The sequence below is a fragment of the Leuresthes tenuis genome, unplaced genomic scaffold, assembly GCF_036924035.1.
Source record: "Leuresthes tenuis unplaced genomic scaffold, fLeuTen1.0.hap1 SCAF_21, whole genome shotgun sequence".
Taxonomy (NCBI): Eukaryota; Metazoa; Chordata; class Actinopteri; order Atheriniformes; family Atherinopsidae; genus Leuresthes; species Leuresthes tenuis.
Genome location: NW_027325375.1, coordinates 31,813,869 through 31,832,187, shown reverse-complemented (window position 1 = coordinate 31,832,187; position 18,319 = coordinate 31,813,869). Strand labels below are relative to the sequence as shown.

Below are 18,319 nucleotides of genomic sequence, written 5' to 3'. Positions count from 1 at the left end.
TATGGTTTCTTGTCTTTATTCAATTTCTTCCATCTATTCCATTTATTTTATTCAGTTTCCTCTAGTACTTCTATTTATGTATCCCTCCTGTCCACTTCCACAACATCGAGTAGTTTGCCTTCACTCACCTTCTAAGGGACTTCGGCGCCATCTTGGCTGAAGGTGACTTACTCCAGCTTAATATTGGTACTGGAAATTGGAAACATAATTTTCTGTGAACAAGACAGTGAACAAGATCTCCAGCTAACTTTCATCCTGGTGACTTCACACTCAGTCGCAAACCTCTCTAGTGCACGCTGAAGGTCTCAGCTTAAACATCCCAACAGAACCACAATATTTTTTCAAAAAGAAGAGCTGAAACCCTGAGGTTCACAAACCAGATGCTCTTCTCCACAACTACACCTTGAGATCCTGTCCATGAAAATCTGAAACAGGACAGGTGACCAAGGGGAAACTCTGGTGGAGTCAAACATGCAGTGGTGTTGTCCAAGATCTCCATGCAACATTTAAGAGGTGTGTCAGCCAATATAGCCCCTCCATGTCCAGAGTCTTTAGCGTCTCAGATAAAATATCGTCCACCCCTGATAGTTTTATCCCTGGGGGATTCAGATCAGGGCGGCCGTTCTTCTCAATTATGCTTCTCCAGGTCACCTCATCATCGCTACTGTAGGGATGAAGTCCCCCAAACAATGGAATCTCCAGGTGACATATGCTCCAGGACGCCACCCAGAGACTCCAAGAACGCTGAGTAATCTGAACTGCTGTTTGGTGCATACGCACAAACGACAATCATAACCTTCCCTTCTGCCACTGGCACTGCAATGAGGTGACTCTCTAGCTCAATGAGAAGAACCCCAACATGGAGGGGCTCAGCAGGGGGCTTGTCAGTGTTCCCGCACCCACTTGACACCTCTATCTTTGGGCCACTCCAACCTATGAGAGTCCAGCCTGAAGTGACATTTCACATTCAAAGAGTGAGTTTGCAACACCTCCCCTTTTCCTGCCACTGGGCTCATAAGGCACCTGACCTCGAATTTCCTCCCCACGAGTGGTGGGCCCACGTGGCGGTGGCTTCCTGATTCTTCTTTGGGTTGAGCCCGACTGAGCCTCAGGAGTCAAGGCCACCAGGTGCTCAGGCCTGGCTCCAGGTGGGTGTCCCGGTTTCCCTTTTCCGTGACAGGTGACTTTAAAAATCTGGTGCCGCTCTATTGAGGTATTTGAATTGCTGTAAATCACCGGCTCACAACACCCCCATCTGTGGGTCAGATGTGCCACGCCCAGCAATGTTGTCTCTTCCTCAGGGACTAACGGGATGATGGGAGACGTGCCACACCCTTTTTAAAGAGGGGGACCACCACCCCGATCTGCCAGTCCAGAGGCACTGTCCCCGATGTCCACGCGATGCTGCAGAGGCGTGTCAGCCAAGACAGCCCTACAACATCCAGAGCCCTGAGAAACTCAGGATGGACCTCATCCACCCCCGGGGCCTTGCCACCGTGGAGCTTTTTGACCACCTCGGCAACCTCAGCCCCAGAAATGGGAGGCCCCGTCTCCGAGCTCTCCGACTCTGCCTCCTCCGAGCACGTGTTGGTAGGATTGAGGAGTTCCTCGAACTATTCCCCCCACCGACTCACAACATCCCTAGTTGAGGTCAGCAAAGCCCCGTCCCCACTGTAAACAGTGTTGACTGTGAGCCGCTTCCCCCCCCTGAGACGCCGGATGGTGGACCAGAATCTCTTCGAGACCGTCCGGAAGTCGTTCTCCATGGTCTCACCAAACTCCTCCCAGGCCCGAGTTTTTGCCTCAGCAACCGCCGAAGCTGCAGCCCGTTTGGTCTGCCAGTACCCATCAGCTGCTTACAGGGTCCCACTGGCCAAAAAGGCCCGATAGGACTCCTTCTTCAGCTTGACGGCTTCCCTCACCACTGGTGTCCACCAGCGGGTTCGGGGGTTGCCGCCACGACAAGCACAGACCACCTTACGGCCACAGCTCCGATCAGCCGCCTCGGCAATGGAGTCACGGAACATGGCCCATTCGGACTCAATGTCCCCCACCTCCCCCAGGATATGATTGAAGCTCTGCCGGTGAGAGTTAAAGCTCCTCCTGACGGGGGATTCCGACAAACGCTCCCAGCAGACCCTCACAATACGTTTGGGCCTGCCAGGTCTGATCGGCATCCTCCCCCACCAGCGGAGCCAACTCACCACCAGGTGGTGATCAGTTGACAAATCCGCCCCTCTCTTCACCCGAGTGTCCAGGACATACGGCCTCAGGTCCGATGATACAACCTCAAACTCATTGGGGCACGCAAACTCCCCCACCACGATAAGGTGACAGCTCATGGGAGAGATTCATAAATGTGGACCATTAATGAATAGTAAATAGTTGTTTAACAGCGTCCTGGATGATCATGATCAATGACAGGAACACTAACCCCTGTCCAAATAAGCTCCAGCACAGATTATAGTGACCTTTCACTCTGGTTGAATTGTACATTTTGTTTATACTACTACTTAATAGGAGGTGCTTTGTGCTTTCATGTCTATTTCACTCGGGTGTAAATGCTGCTACTGTAAATTAATTTCCCAGTTTTGGATAAATAAAGTACTTCTATTCTATTCTATTCTATTCTATTCTATTGTGGACTGAAAACAGAGGCAGGTTTCATGTGATTTATTTTTCACAAATGTCAAATGAATAATGCCATGGGCTGATTTAAAAATGCTACAGACTAACTTGAGTAAATTTATTTCAGTGAATTAATAAGCAACTATCCTAATCTGAAGAATCTTTCCTGATAAACCTCTATTAACTTAATCCTCCCAAGATTGATGAAATAACTGGGCATAATAAATAATCAGTTTATTCTTGAAACTTTCTATCTTAGTGCAATTTAGATATTATCTGTACAGCAATACAACAGTGACTATGAAATTACACAAATTGTTTTCTATAGTCCCATGTTTAATTACTAAAATGTGTATCTGGTGACCAAATTACACTGCTGTTTATGTCCAATCATTGCTTCATGTATATGTACATCTTAGATGTTGTTTAAAAAGTTTACTTATCTTTAACTTTTTATTTCTTAAAACAGTTAAGTTGACAATTCAGAGTTCAGTGCACTTAAAATAATGTACAGAAACATAATGTAGAGACAATAGTGAGCTGCACATTTTCTACAGAGAAACATGGCATATGTGACATAATCAGAGACGTCAGTTCAACCAAATAAAAAAATATCTATTTTCCTCTTCCCTCCATTATCTACTAAAGCAGGCAGTTTTGTTGGAAAGCATAACTTAATTGACATAAAGTACACACCTAAGTGAAAATATCTAATTTCTTCTGAATGTTTTGAGTTGATAGTACAGTATTGCAATTGAACTGTAAAGGATTAAATTACAAATGTTAGAAGCCAGATTCTAGGTCAGATAGTTTAATATCAAAAAGGTTCTTTTAAATCCTGCTGCAAACATGTTTTTTGATTAATGTTTTGGGTATGAGATTAAGGTCTTTACATAGTCCACTGATATCAAGAAGTGTTTCACAACAATTCATAGTTCAAGAGGAGCAAGTATTAAGTTTTGAATGACAGATTTATTGTAGTATATTTCAGTCTTTGAGTATGATGAACGTAATATTTGTTAAAAAACAAATTCACAGCAATTTATTGGAAAATATTCAGATTTTAGCACTCGTTTGGACCACAGAGATCACAGAAAAGCTTCTGCACCGACAGCTGAGATAGAACATAAGGACGGGTCTTATAGTCTGGTCTCTGAGACCATAGATGAGGGAACTCAAACATTTGGGAATGATATTGAGACAAATATAAAGAAGGACCTGGATGTTCACAGCTATGACCCTGTCTAGATTTGTGGATAAAACTATGATCAGTGTGCTGTGTATATTTGAGGACATAGTGAGGCCCAGCTGCAACAGATGCATCAGCAGCGTTTTCAGGGCCTTCTTGGCTGATGCTTTGTCTGTGGAAGCCGACCTGGCTGCTACAATGATACCAAAATAGGAGAAAGTTACAGTGACACCTGCTAATGTAAACAGAGAATAAGTGGATGTTTTGTCGTAAAGATCAGACACTGGATTGTGAAACACACTTTCTTTGCCACAATAGTCTTTCATTTGCATTTGCTGCATGTCTTCAAAGCTAACATTTAACATCAGACTTAGTTGAATAAGACAATTAAGTGAAGTAAAGGTCCAAACCACAAAAACAGCTACACCTGTATTTCTAATGGTGATGATGGCAGCGTGCCTTAGTGGATAGCACACAGCTATATATCTCTCCAGACACATCAACACTAGTGTGAGAAAAGAGACACCATGTGGAATATTATAAACTATTGTTAGAGCAGCACACACTGGATACAGCACTTTTACTCCCAAGGCTGACAGTAGAAACAATGTCTGACTGTCTGCCAACTGCACAGTGTCTGCAAAAAGAAGGTTATGCAGAAGAATAAAACGAGAGGTCTCCCGAAACACCGGTTTACTCCTCAAAGTGAACAACATGGTCCCATTAACGAAGAGAAACACACAGCATAGTAGTGTTGTTATAGTGGTAAGTAACACAATCCCCAGTAGCCCCTGACGCTGGAACTCAGCAGTGGTGTTGGTCTGAGTTTGGTTCATGAAGGACATTTTAAAGAAACATTAAGTACATCTGAATTCAAAACACAAGAACAATATAGTAAGAAAATATATTTTTTTAGCCACAGCAGCATTTCATCTTCAGAGCAGAGATGGTAACTGAGTTTAGGTCAAACCTACCAACATACCTCTTTTGCACATTTTAGTGGGCAGAGATGGTCTGTTAGGTTTACCCTTCCCTCACATACTATATCCGTTCTCTGTCCACACACACCTCTGATGACATCCTTGGGGCGGCCATAGCTCAGGAGGAAGAGCAGTAGTCTTCCAATCAGAAGTCTGGAGATTCAACTCCCAGATTCCATGGTCAAAGTGTCCATGGTGTTCAACACACTATGCAGCAATACATCCACATGTGTATCAATCTGTAGACTGTGTGAGTGAATGGGTGAGTGTAGCTTTGAGTGGTCAGCTCCACTAGAAAACTACTGTACAAGATCAGACAATTTACATCACTTGTCAGTAGTGTACGGTAGGCCATTGCCTACAATTGGGCAAGGTGTTAAGCTTGGTTGCCAGATTCTGTCTTTACGGTCAAACCACCCTTCTTGACTTCTCTATGAAGGTGAAAGACCTTAAAGCCTGAGAGGTTTCATGACATGGTTAATAACAGCTCCGCATCTATGAAAGACAGAAGAATGGCATTCCTGTTCAAACAGGGTGAGTGGAACGTACAACCGTGTCCCATTCTAAGTTTGCTATTGACTAAACTACCCATGTATCTGTTTGTAATGTTGGATATGAATATATTGCTTATGCTGGCGATAGTATATTATTGCACGGAAAATCTGCACCAATCACAGCGCGCATATGAGCCGAGTGAAGGTCCAAGGTACCCCTGAACAAGCCCTGTTGTTGTTCTGTGTGCTCCTATAAACCATTTTTTGAATTGGGCTTGTAAATTGAGCTGAGGATTGCAGATCATTTGTGTATGGGATCAAATAAGGGTCAGAAAGATTTTGAACTTGTAAAAATAGTTTGTGTATGTGTAAAACATATTTGTATCTGTGGGAATATTTTTTGCATGTGTAAAACTAAATCCGATGAACACACAAATTTCCCACCTTAAAGTGTGACCCTGAAGTTACAAGTACGAATTTTGTCCTGGTTTTGACGCCTGAGTGAATAGGCAATCAGCACTTTTCTTACTGACTTGCCAGTTAACCCGGTGCATACCCACTGGCCAACCAAACATCCAATCAAGGAGCAGCAATTTCTGCCGGCCGGGATCTGAGCACCAACTACTGATTTAGGAAAAAGAAAGAAGATGGAGTCAAACGCTCATGCTCAGGTAAGTTAAATGAAGGTATCGGCAATTTCACGATATAGTGAAATCAAAGGTTTCTCAATGTTGTCACGAAAGCAGTCATATAGGCCTAACGATCTGAAATGACAGCTGTCTTGCCAAAAGTCTATTGATGCCTGAAGTTGATTTCCGTTAAGTGGGAATGCGCACATTCTGTTAAATTTGAAAAGCTAGCTCAGTGTTTCTCAATTCCAAAATTATCCTGGTTTTATGTTTCCTGCTCCAACACACCTGATTCAAATGAATGGCTGCTTATCAGGCCACTGCAGAGCTTGATGACGAGCTTATCATTTGAAATAGGTGTGTTGGAGTAGTAAACATGAAACATGCAGGGCGGTGGGTCCTGTGGACCGGAGTTGAGAAACCCTGCAGCCATGTGGTTCAACGGCTGCTTTCATCAGGCTCAAACAGCCAGTATGTGAGAGCAAATATCGATGATGTATAATTGTGAGACGATAACGCATATTTTATCATGCACATTGGCTGTTTAGAATGTAATCAAGCATTAGTGAAGCGATCATTGAACGATCGCATCAATATAATGATGCGATAATGACGGTTTTGTATGGACAATAATCATCATAATAACGATGTTATTTTTATGTGTTTATGTGTTTGATTGCCTACTGTATGTCCTTTATCGTTGTTGGGTAGATGGTGATTTATATCTGGCTCATATTTGGGCTTAAAAAGACATTTGGATACTGGATATTTCTCAAACAGCCATGCTATTTTATCATTCAGCTTATATTTACAACATTTGACTGTTATATCCCTACCTGACAACATTTTATGGACACTCCCACAGGAGTCTATTTGGTGTTGCTAATGTTTAGGTTTTATGATATATACATCTGTCTATTTTTGGAGTTCATAATTTGCACGGAATGTATTATACACTTGCTTATGGGGGAGGTAAAACTGATAGCCTCTTCAATTCCTCTAAGGCACGACGTGATGGTGGGCAGGCATATTCTGGACCGACTGCAGTCCAGGTTGGAACAGGCATTGCAGCGACTGCCCTGGACCTGGACTATCTCCAGTCATATGCAAGAGTAAAATGACTCTGATTTTGTCACTCTCTGCTCACGTGGACTTCACACAGGAGGTAAGTTAAATGGTGTTTGTGCAATATGGCTTGGCTATTCTGCAGGGTTCCTAGGTTTTGAAAAACCTGCAATAGTCATGGAAAGCCCCCAGGTTGGTATAATATTTACAGCCAATTCAGACATTTATGTACCTTGTTCACTTGTTCTAATCGGTCCACAGACAGAAGTTAGATGCCAAAGATAAAAAAAGCTATTTTATTCTTGGATTTAATGTTACACCTCTTTGATAAGTAAGGTCCACTGACTGCAGTGACAAATTAAAACGTTCATCCTCCTTTCTTTTAGGTATTTGAAGGTCTAGTCCAACTGCACACCCTCATCAGCACTGAATTAGATGGGAGAAGAAAAGCAGTTGTAGTGGACAAGACTGCTGGAGAAAGGGGGTGTCCCAAGTTGGTTATTTCCAAAGACCACGTCCAGCATTTGAATGAAATTGACCTCTCTGTCCCCTGCATTTCCAAACTGCTGGTGTATCAGTGAACACACTGAAACGCAGTATGCAACAGTGGGGTCTCTCAAAAGGGGAAAGGCTACAGTAAAATGACAGATGATGAACTTGACAGCTTGGTCTCTGCCATCAAACAAGACTCCCTGAGTTTGGGTTGGTGCTTTTTACAGAAAGTTTTTCTTTGAATTATATCATGTACTTGTCCATAGCATAATAAAAAGATTTGTGCCATCATAGTAACTTTTGAAATGATGCTTTCAACAAGCGCCGGCCGCCGCCGATATAGCCTACACCAGGGGTTTTCAAAGTCTGAGACTATGGGCCTCCCCCTAGAGAGTGTATAAAAACACAGAAACATATGTACAGAAACATAATGTAGAGACAATAGTGAGTTGCACATTTTCTACAGAGAAACATGGTATATGTGACTTAATCAGACGTCAGTTCAACCAAATCAGAAAAATATCTATTTTCCTCTTCCTTCCATTATCTACTAAAGCAGGCAGTTTTGTTTGAAAGCATAACTTAATTGATGTACAGTACACACCCAAGTTAAAACAATTATTTTTAATGTTTTGAGTTGATATTTTAGTATTAATTGAACTGTAAAAGATTAAATTACAAACGTTTGAAGCCAGATTCTAGGTCAGATAGTTTAACATCAAAAAGGTTCTTTTAAATCCTGCTGCAAACATCCATCCATTTTCTATACCGTCAATCCGTTCGTCGGGTAGCGGGTGGGCTGGAGCCTATCCCAGCGGTCATAGGGCGAGAGGCACACCAGGTACACCCAGGTCGCCAGTCCATCACAGGGCCACATAGAGACAAACGAGACAAACAACCATGCACGCTCACACTCACTCCTAAGGACAATTTAGAGTCACCAATTAACCTGACATGCATGTTTTTGGATGGTGGGAGGAAGCTGGAGTACCCGGAGAGAACCCATGCATACATGCAAACTCCACACAGAAAGGCCCCATGCGGGGATGGGACCTGGAACCCTCTCGCTGTGAGGTGACAGTGCTAACCACCACACCACCGTGCGGCCCTGCTGCAAACATGTTTCTGATTAATGTTGCAGCCATGAGATTAAGGTCTTTACACTTATATCAAGATGTGTTTCACAACAATTCACAGTTCAGGAGGAGCAAGTATTAAGTTTTTAATGACAGATTTATTGTAGTATATTTCTGTATTCACACATCATGAATACAATCTGCACATCTGAGTTTTCCACATTTAGATTGTAAAACCTTTCTTTGTGTGTAAGATGAATGTAACATTTGTTACTGAACAAATTCACAGTAACTTAATGTATTGGAAATATTCAGATTTTAGCACTCGTTTGGGCCACAGAGATCACAGAAAATCTTCTGCACCGACAACTGAGATAGAACATAAGGACAGGTCTTATAGTCTGGTCTCTGAGACCATAGATGAGGGAACTCAGACATTTGGGAATGATATTGAGACAAAGATAAAGAAGGACCTGGATGTTCACAGCTATGACTCTGTCCAGATTTGTGGACACAACAATGATCAGTGTGCTGTGGACAGTTGAGGACATACTGAGGCCCAGCTGCAACAGATGCATCAGCAGCGTTTTCAGGGCCTTCTTGGCTGAAGCTTTGTCTGTGGAAGCCGACCTGGCTGCTACAATGATACCAAAATAGGAGAAAGTTACGGTGACACCTGCTAATGTAAACAGAGAATAAGTGGATGTTTTGTCGTAAAGATTAGACACTGGATTGTGAAACACACTTTCTTTGCCACAATAGTCTTTCATTTGCATTTGCTGCATGTCTTCAAAGCTAACATTTAACATCAGACTTAGTTGAATAAGACAATTAAGTGAACTAAACGTCCATAGCACACAAATAGCTGCACCTGTGTTTCTAATGGTGATGATGGCAGCGTGCCTTAGTGGATAGCATACAGCTATATATCTCTCCAGACACATCAACACTAGTGTGAGAAAAGAGACACCGTGTGGAAGAATATAAAGTACTGTTAGAGCAGCACACACTGGATACAGCACTTTTACTCCCAAGGCAGACATTAGAAACAATGTCTGACTGTCTGCCAACTGCACAGTGTCTGCAAAAAGAAGGTTAGACAGAAGAATAAAACGAGAGGTCTCCCGAAACACCGGTTTACTCCTCAAAGTGAACAACATGGTCCCATTAACGAAGAGAAACACACAGCATATTAGTGTTGTTATAGTGGTAAGTAACACAATCCCCAGTAGCCCCTGACGCTGGAACTCAGCAGTGGTGTTGGTCTGAGTTTGGTTAATGAAGGACATATTAAAGAAACATTAAGTACATCTGAATTCAAAACACAAGAACAATATAGTAAGAAAATATATTTTTTTAGCCACAGCAGCATTTCATCTTCAGAGCAGAGATGGTAACTGAGTTTAGGTCAAACCTACCAACATACCTCTTTTGCACATTTTAGTGGGCAGAGATGGTCTGTTTGGTTTACCCTTCCCTCACATACTATATCCGTTCTCTGTCCACACACACCTCTGATGACAACCTTGGGGCGGCCATAGCTCAGGAGGAAGAGCAGTAGTCTTCCAATCAGAAGTTTGGAGATTCAACTCCCAGGTTCCATGGTCAAAGTGTCCATGGTGTTCAACACACTATGCAGCAATACATCCACATGTGTATCAATCTGTAGACTCTTTACACTCCTGGCGGCCTGCTCTGATGTCTTGACCTCAACCCCACCCTACCAACCCCCATAAAAATGGTGTCCCTGTTCAAACAGGGTGATTGGAATGTAAATGGACTGTACCTTTATAGTGCTTTTCTATTCTGGCTGACCACTCAAAGTGCTTCTAACACTACATGCCACATTCACCCATTCACTCACACTCATACAGCACGTGTTAGTCTGTGTCTTAGCATGTTTTAGTCTCTCAGTCTATGCATAACTACGTGCTTCCTACCCATTCACACACATTCATTCATGGATAGTGTAGTGGTATGATTGCCACCTTCCATGTGGGAAACCTGGGTTCAAATCCCCTGCATGAAAGGTACTATCTCCAGTAGGGGTCCTTAGGCAAGACCCCCTTACCCTACATGCCTACCTGTAAGTTGCTTTGGATAAAAGCGTCTGCTAAATACGTAAAACATACATAGATGCATCATCAGGCAACATGGGGTTCAGTCAGTGGGGTTATTCGCTATCGGATGAGGTAACTCAATCCAAATGAAAGTGCCTGGAGACGACAGTGGATCGGATCGAGTGTTCTGCGCATGCTCCAGAGTTTTTTTCCCGCAATCGTCATCCGTAAGTGGAAGGAGACGATGTTACTGTTGTTGTCGCCGCCGTCAGAAAGAAAGAAACAACGCGATGGACAATGTGCCGTTGTGCATCGTCTGTTCCATAACCAGCTCATCACAGATGGAGAGGGACGTAGCTTCATCTTGCTCTGCGTTTGCCATCTTTTTCGAATGCCTGAGTTTGTTGTTGTTGGTGGTGAAGACGTCAACAGGAAGTGGCTCTATTAGCAATAGCTGAAATGGGGACAGCGCCACCTATCGTACCGGGGTATGACATGCTTTGTGCCAGTGATTCCATTCATTCACCGCCATATATCCAAGGATAATTACCCTCAGATAAGGAGCAGAACCCAACTATAACTATAATCCAGTTAATCTCATCATGTATATAACCTATATATAACCTTGTCCAATTCTAAGTTTGCTATTTACTGAACTACCCATGTGTTTGTTTGTAAAGTTGGATGTGGATATATTGCTCATGCCAGAAGAGGGTTGTATTATTGCACAGAAAATCTACAAAAATCACAGGGCGCATATAAATTGAGTGAATCGTAAATATAACTGTTCAAAGATCTGCAGATCTGATTCGATGGTCTCATAGGTTTTATTGCATGTAAAACCAAAAAAATATAAAACATGGAAAGTTGTGTGTGAGTTGAGTTCCTGGAAAAACCTTGATGGCATGTCTGTGAATATGTTCAAGGTACCCCTGAACAAGCCCTGTGGGGATTCTGCGTGCCCCCTTAAACCATTTTTTAAATTGGTCTTGTAAGTGGAGCTGAGGTTTCCAGACCATCTTCCAGTTCCTTTCCGGTAGTATGCAAATGTCTCGTCTGTCCCTTTCTTAGAGTCTGCAGACATCCTTTGTGTCCTGAAGTCAGTTGACTTCAAAGAGTCTGCAGAGGTCCCAACAGGTCCAGTTTCAGAATAAGCTAATGTCTCCACCTGGGCCTTGGATACATCGGATTGTTTAAACGGCCTGTGGTGTGGGCTTGTCCTGGCTCAACAGGCCACAGGTAGATTAATATCAAGCGGAGCCCTCATGCTGTCTTTGTGTTAGCTTTTAGTATCCCCGTCATTCTGAGAGCTGTGTTGTCAGCATGATTCGCCTCTGGTAGGATTTCCCATGCCAAATTGGTCTTAGAGTAGGGGTCAGCATAAGAGTAATTCATAGACGTCAAAGATTGTTAAAGCCAGCTCACCTGAAAAAGGGAAATCGGGAGAGCCTGAGCTGATGTGTGAGATGGAGCAGCATTAATTAGATATATTTGAGCTCCATGCACAGTGTTGGTTCTGGAACTAAACTTCTAGAGAAGAGCTGGACTCTCTCGTACTCTGTAGTTGGCCAAGGAGAGAGGCGTTGTGCATGTACAAGGATACTCACAACCCCCGGCTGAGCACCTCCTTGTCAGAGTTCTCTCCAGTAAGCGAGAGGGTCGCCTCACTGTGGCTGCAGGTTACAGGACGGAAGGTTCTGACAGTTGTTTGTGTGTATGCACCACACAGCACCTCACATTACTTCGCCTTCTTGGACTCTCTTGGATCTGGGTGGAATCTTGGGAATTCCCTTGTTCCTCTGGGGGACTTCAGTGCCAAATAATGGAGTGACCTTGAGAGACATGATTGGAGGAAAGGATCTGACTCCGATCTGAATCCGAGTGGTGTTTTGTTTTGGGACTTCTGTGCTAGCTATGGATTGTCCATTAGAAACACCATGTTCGCACATATGGTGGCGCATAAGGTGGTCCATGAGTGTACCTGATACTAGGCCACTTTTGGTCAAAGGTCAATGATCGACTCTTCAATTTTGTTATAAGACCTGCGGCTGTATGTCTTGGACACTTGGGTGAGGGTGAGAGATAGAGCTGTTGACTGATCTGTTTGAGGTGAGACTACCTGGCAGATCTGGTAAGCGCAAATGAATAGTGAGGGTGAAATGGGAATGTCTGATGGAGGACCCTCTCTACAAAGTCTTTAACCCGCACCTATGAGGGAATATTTCTCATGTACCGGGCTGAGGTGGGGACATGGAATCATAATGGACCATGTAAAGGTCGGATGCAGCTTCCATGAGCGGTGGCCTGAATATTATCTGTGACTGTTGTGGTAGTAACAAGAGTCCAGCTTAAAACACGGCGATTGACCAGATTTTCCCTGAGAATCCTACGGTTCTGGACTTGATGGGGCTGTTCTTTCTTACACGCTTCTTCAATGTCACATGGAAGTCTGGGACAACACCAGTAGAGTGAGGATTCCCATTTTTAAGAAATGAGCCAGGAGTGTTTAGACTGAGAGAATGACAAAGTTTTATTAACCCAAAAAAACCAGAGTAGACGGAGAAAACTTCAGTCTTGAGTGTCACTGCTAAAAAGTTTACTGAGCACTTGAAGGTCTAAACTCAGATAATGTTTCTTATAAGGTCGTCCCACTTGTTAAGCTGCTCTTTCCAAGAATTGTCCCTACGGGGTCAAAAAGAGTGCACCTATGGCCCTAATCCTAAATAAAACTAAACAAATTTATAACTAAAAAGCTAAGTTCCACTAAACTTTCCTATGGTGAAGTGAGATAGAATTGTCATGGAAATATTGTTATTCAGCTTGATGAAACACTCTGTGTCCCAGAAAGAAAACACACATACGTCTTCTGAGATGTCATTTAGATGCATTAAATATTCAGAACCTTACTAATTAATGTTTCCAGTAAACACTGAGATCATTAAATACCCCCATGGGTGTTTATTAGAAACCTTCATGGGCTATAGATGACGTGAGCCTCTGTGGAGACAAGTCAGAAGTAGAGCAAGTTGTTTGAACAAGTAACGATGTAGGCACCTGAAAACAACTTTATCTTTCTTTGTGCATGGTAACTATGGTTACTGGTGTTGTTTTTATGTTAGTGAAGATATTCATCATCATTCAGAGCAGGATATCCTAACTCCACTCATATGTGGCCCATATCTGATTTTCTTTTCTCAGCATAGATTTTTTTCACATCAGATCCAGGTCACTTTCATATTGAGATAAACACACAGATACCTTATACCTCCCGAGGGAAATTCAAAGTATTCAGCAGCTACATAGATGCCAGAAGGAAGTTTAGTATCAACATTAACCAAAAACTCAGTTCGTAAAAATATACAGTAGGATATAAGTATATTTTAAAAAATGATAAAAATGTGCAATGTGCTCATGTGATGATCACGATCCTCCTTGGCCACCCAGTGAAGACTTATACAGTCTTATGGCCAGGGTGACAAAAGAGTTTTTGAGTCTGTTTGTGGACCTATGTGGTCCTAAATTGGAGACCTTAGTCCAAAGCGACCTTAGTCTGAATGCTCATGTCACATTTCATTCAACTTTTACACCACTGAAGTTAAACAAATGTCACAATTCTGCACCGCAGTAGTAGATGCAGCAGGATCAAATGTAACCAGTGGAGAAACCTAGCATGGCAGACACAATCTTACATCACTAAAAAACAAAATCAATCATTTTGTCGGCTCTGACTGCACAACAACTTTAGAACTGATACACAGAATTTCTTAAGTGCAGCATGCTGTGTGTGAAGTTACGTCTTATTCTGGGTTCGCGGGTCAGTTAAGGGCAGTAGACTGTTTACACTGTAGTCTGATGATGGTAGCATTTAAATTATAATTACAGTAACCACACAAAAAAAAAGAGCATTGGGACCTGTACTGTGAATGTGGCCTTAGTCTCTGGTACTGTAACCAGTTTTTGCAATATATTTAAAGGACTATATCAAGGAAACACATTAGTTTCACATTTGGATGTTTTTACTTTTAAGAAAAGAATTACACGCAATCTATTTTTATGTATGTTGAGTTGTAATGTTTAACTCCTTGAAGGTCCATTGGTTGCATCTCCATAGTTCTGTGGCTGGAATGTTTTTTAAGCTATTCGAACGTTAGTCTGTTGCACCAAGTCCATGCAGTGTGTATACTGATGGTCATTTAAAGGTAACTATATGGATGAGCTGGATTTTGATGGGCTTCACCTTCCAGCAGAAGAACAACCCTAAACATACTGCCAAAGCTATGATTGAGCTGTGAATGGTTTAGATCAAAGCATATTCTTGTGTTAGAATAGCCCATTTAAAGTCCAGACCTAAATTCTATTGAGAATCTGTAGCAAGACTTGAAAATTGCTGTTCACAGACACTTTCCAGCCAATTTGATTGAACTAGAGCTTTTTAGCTCAGAAGAATGGGTAAAAATTTCAGTCTCAGGATGTGCAAAGCTGGTGGAGACTTACCACTAAAGACTTGTACCTGTAATTGCAGCTAAAAGTGGGTTTGACAATGCATTATTTCAGAGGGTCCGAATACAAAATGCACATTCTGAAAATTTTACAGAAAATTCAGAATTTTCTATTAACATATTTTCCTTCCACTTCATTATGATAAACTACTTTGTGTTGGTCTATCACATAGAATCCCAATAAAATACTTTCAAGGTTGTGGCTGTTGTGTGACAAAATGTGGAAAAGTTCAAGAGGTATGAAGAGTTTTTCAAAAACTGTATCTTGAGGATATTGCTCCTGTTCTCAACTAATCTGAATGAATTAATGACCATCCTCGTCTCGGGGCTGCACGGTGGTGTGGTGGTCAGCACCGTCGCCTCACATTAACAGGGTTCCAGGTTCTAATCCCGGCTGGGGCCTTCCTATGTGGAGTTTGCATATTCTCCCCGTCTATGCTTGGGTTCTCTCTGGCTACTCTGGCTTCCTCCTACATGTTAGGTTAACTGGTGTCTCTACAGTTGTCCTTAGGTGTGTGAGTGTGTGTGGTTGTTTATCTCTGCGTGGCCCTGTGATGGACTGGCGACCTGTCCAGGGTGTACCCCACCTCTTGTCCGATGACCGCAGGGATAGGCTCCAGCCCCCCGCGACCCGACCAATGCATTAAGCGGGTATAGAAAGTGGATGGACAATCCTAGTCTGATGAATCCCTCCAGATCAGTCTCTCTTGACTAACTCTTCTCAAGATTGATGAAATTACGGCAACTTGAGTCTTCAAATGTAGAATCAGAAATAAGTTTCCGATTGCATGTATCATAAATACAAAGCTAAAGAGAACGTCTCCAGGAATTGTGATCAAAAGAAAGATGTGTAATTACAATTCATCTTGTATCAGGAATACCAAATGTTGAAATGTTTCTCTTTTTCATTACCACTTAATTCATGTTTTGAACAAGCAGAAACCCTTGGAAAACGTTATAACACATAGCAGGGACTGGATAGTGTAGTGGTACGTTTTCCACCTTTTGTGTGGGAAACCACAGTTCAAATCAAGTCCTTAAGCAAGACCCCCTTACCCTATCTGCCTACTGAGAAGCATTTGAATAAAAGCATCTGCCAAATGCATAAACATAAACAGGTTTAATCCATGGTTTTCATCTGAGCTATCACACTTATTTTTAGCAAAATGTCCCCCAAATATGAACTTTAAAGGCCTGCACTTCATGATCATTATGAAATCTGTTCTACTTCTAACAGTTTGCTGCAGCTTGTCACATATTTAAAGGCATTTTCTTTCATGATATTAATCAGAAAAATTCTCCCATTTTGAATCATGCTCCTCAGTTTATTCTTGAAACCTTTTCTCTCAGTGCAGTTTAGATATTATCTGCACAGCAATGCAACTGTGACCAGTTGGAAATTACACAAATTGCTTTCTCCCCTGTTTAATGATAGAAACTTTCATTCTCTGATGACTGAAATAGTATTTTTGTTCAGTGCTTTGATATTGTTTTGGTTTGTATCAACACCAGATTACACAGGTTTATGTCCAATCATTGCTTCCTGTATATGAACATCTTAGATGTAGTTTAAAACGTTTCATTATCTTTAACTTTATATTTCTTTAAACAGTTAAGTTGACAGTTTAGAGTTCAGTGCACTTAAAATAATGTACAGAAACATAATGTAGAGACAATAGTGAGCTGCACATTTTCTACAGAGAAACAAGGCATATGTGACATAATCAGAGACGTCAGTTCAACCAAATAAAAAAAAAAATACATAATTTCCTCTTCCCTCCATTATCTACTAAAGCAGGCAGTTTTGTTTTAAAGCATAACTTAATAGACATACAGTACACACTCAAGTTAAAACATCTGATTTAATTTGAATGTTTTGAGTTGATATTTTAGTATTAATTGAACTGTAAAGGATTAAATTACAAACGTTAGAAGCCAGATTCTAAGTCAGATAGTTTAATATCAAAAAGGTTCTTTTAAATCCTGCTGCAAACATGTTTCTGATTAAAGTCTTTACATACTCCACTTACTTCAAGTGGTGTTTCACAAATCTTCAAAGTTCAGGAGGAGCAAGTATTAAGTTTTGAATGACACATTTATTGTAGTATATTTCAGTATTCACACATCATGAATAAAATCTGCACATTTGAGTTTTCCACAGTTCTTTGTGCGTAAGATGAATGTAACATTTGTTATTGAACAAATTCACAGTAACTTAGTGGCAAATCATCAGTTTTTTGTATTCGTTAGGACCACAGAGATCACAGAAAATCTTCTGCACCGACAACTGAGATTGAGCATGAGGACGGGTGTGATAGTCTGGTCTCTGAGACCATAGATGAGGGAACTCAGACATTTAGGAAGGATAATGAGACAAAGATAAAGAAGGACCTGGATGTTCAAAGCTGTGACTCTGTCTAGATTTGTGGACACAACTATGATCAGTGTGCCGTGTACAGTTGAGGACATACTGAGGCCCAGCTGCAACAGATGCAGCAGCAGCGTTTTACGGGCCTTCTTGGCTGAAGCTTTGTCTGTGGAAGCCGACCTGGCTGCTACAATGATACCAAAATAAGAGAAAGTGACGGTGACACCTGCTAATACAAACAGAAAATAAGCGGATGCCTTGTCATAAAGATTAGATGTCGGATCAAGAAACACACTTTCTTTGCCACAAAAGTCTTTCATTTGCATGATATGCATGTCTTCAAAGCTAACATTTAACACCAGACTTAGTTGAATAAGACAACTCAGTGAACTAAACGTCCATAGCACACAAATTGCTACACCTGTATTTCTAATGGTGATGATGGCAGCGTGCCTTAGTGGATAGCATACAGCTACATATCTCTCCAGACACATCAACACTAGTGTGAGAAAAGAGACACCTTGTGGAATATTATAAAGTACCGTTAGAGCAGCACACACGGGATACAGCAGTTTTACTCCCAAGACTGACAGTAAAAACAATGTCTGACTATGTGCCAACTGCACAGTGTCTGCAAAAAGAAGGGTATGCAGAAGAATAAAACGAGAGGTCTCCCGAAACACCGGTTTACTCCTCAAAGTGAACAACATGGTCCCATTAACAAAGAGAAACACACAGCATGGTAGTGTTGTTACAGTGGTAAGTAACACAATGACCAGTAGCCCTTGACGCTGGAACTCAGCAGTGCTGTTGGTCTGAGTTTGGTTAATGAAGGACAT

The 18,319-nt window shown here is 41.9% G+C and overlaps 3 protein-coding genes across 3 annotated transcripts; all 3 read right to left on the bottom strand.

Moving 5' to 3' along the window:
• Window positions 1–661: 661 nt before the first annotated feature.
• Window positions 662–4,662, bottom strand: LOC140279362 (odorant receptor 131-2-like). The gene is made up of 4 exons (XM_072374474.1): window positions 3,737–4,662; window positions 2,572–2,615; window positions 1,029–1,205; window positions 662–948 (listed from the first exon to the last, which is right to left on the bottom strand). The coding sequence occupies exons 1-4, from the start codon at window positions 4,660–4,662 to the stop codon at window positions 662–664; spliced, it is 1,434 nt and encodes a 477-aa protein (XP_072230575.1).
• Window positions 4,663–7,416: 2,754 nt separating this feature from the next.
• On the bottom strand, window positions 7,417–9,842 carry LOC140279360 (odorant receptor 131-2-like). The gene is made up of 3 exons (XM_072374473.1): window positions 8,917–9,842; window positions 7,621–7,649; window positions 7,417–7,571 (listed from the first exon to the last, which is right to left on the bottom strand). The coding sequence occupies exons 1-3, from the start codon at window positions 9,840–9,842 to the stop codon at window positions 7,417–7,419; spliced, it is 1,110 nt and encodes a 369-aa protein (XP_072230574.1).
• Window positions 9,843–10,733: 891 nt separating this feature from the next.
• Window positions 10,734–18,319, bottom strand: LOC140279359 (odorant receptor 131-2-like). Its single transcript, XM_072374472.1, has 4 exons — window positions 17,398–18,319; window positions 13,004–13,062; window positions 12,356–12,445; window positions 10,734–10,769 (listed from the first exon to the last, which is right to left on the bottom strand). Exons 1-4 carry the CDS (start codon window positions 18,317–18,319, stop codon window positions 10,734–10,736), a joined length of 1,107 nt encoding a protein of 368 aa, XP_072230573.1.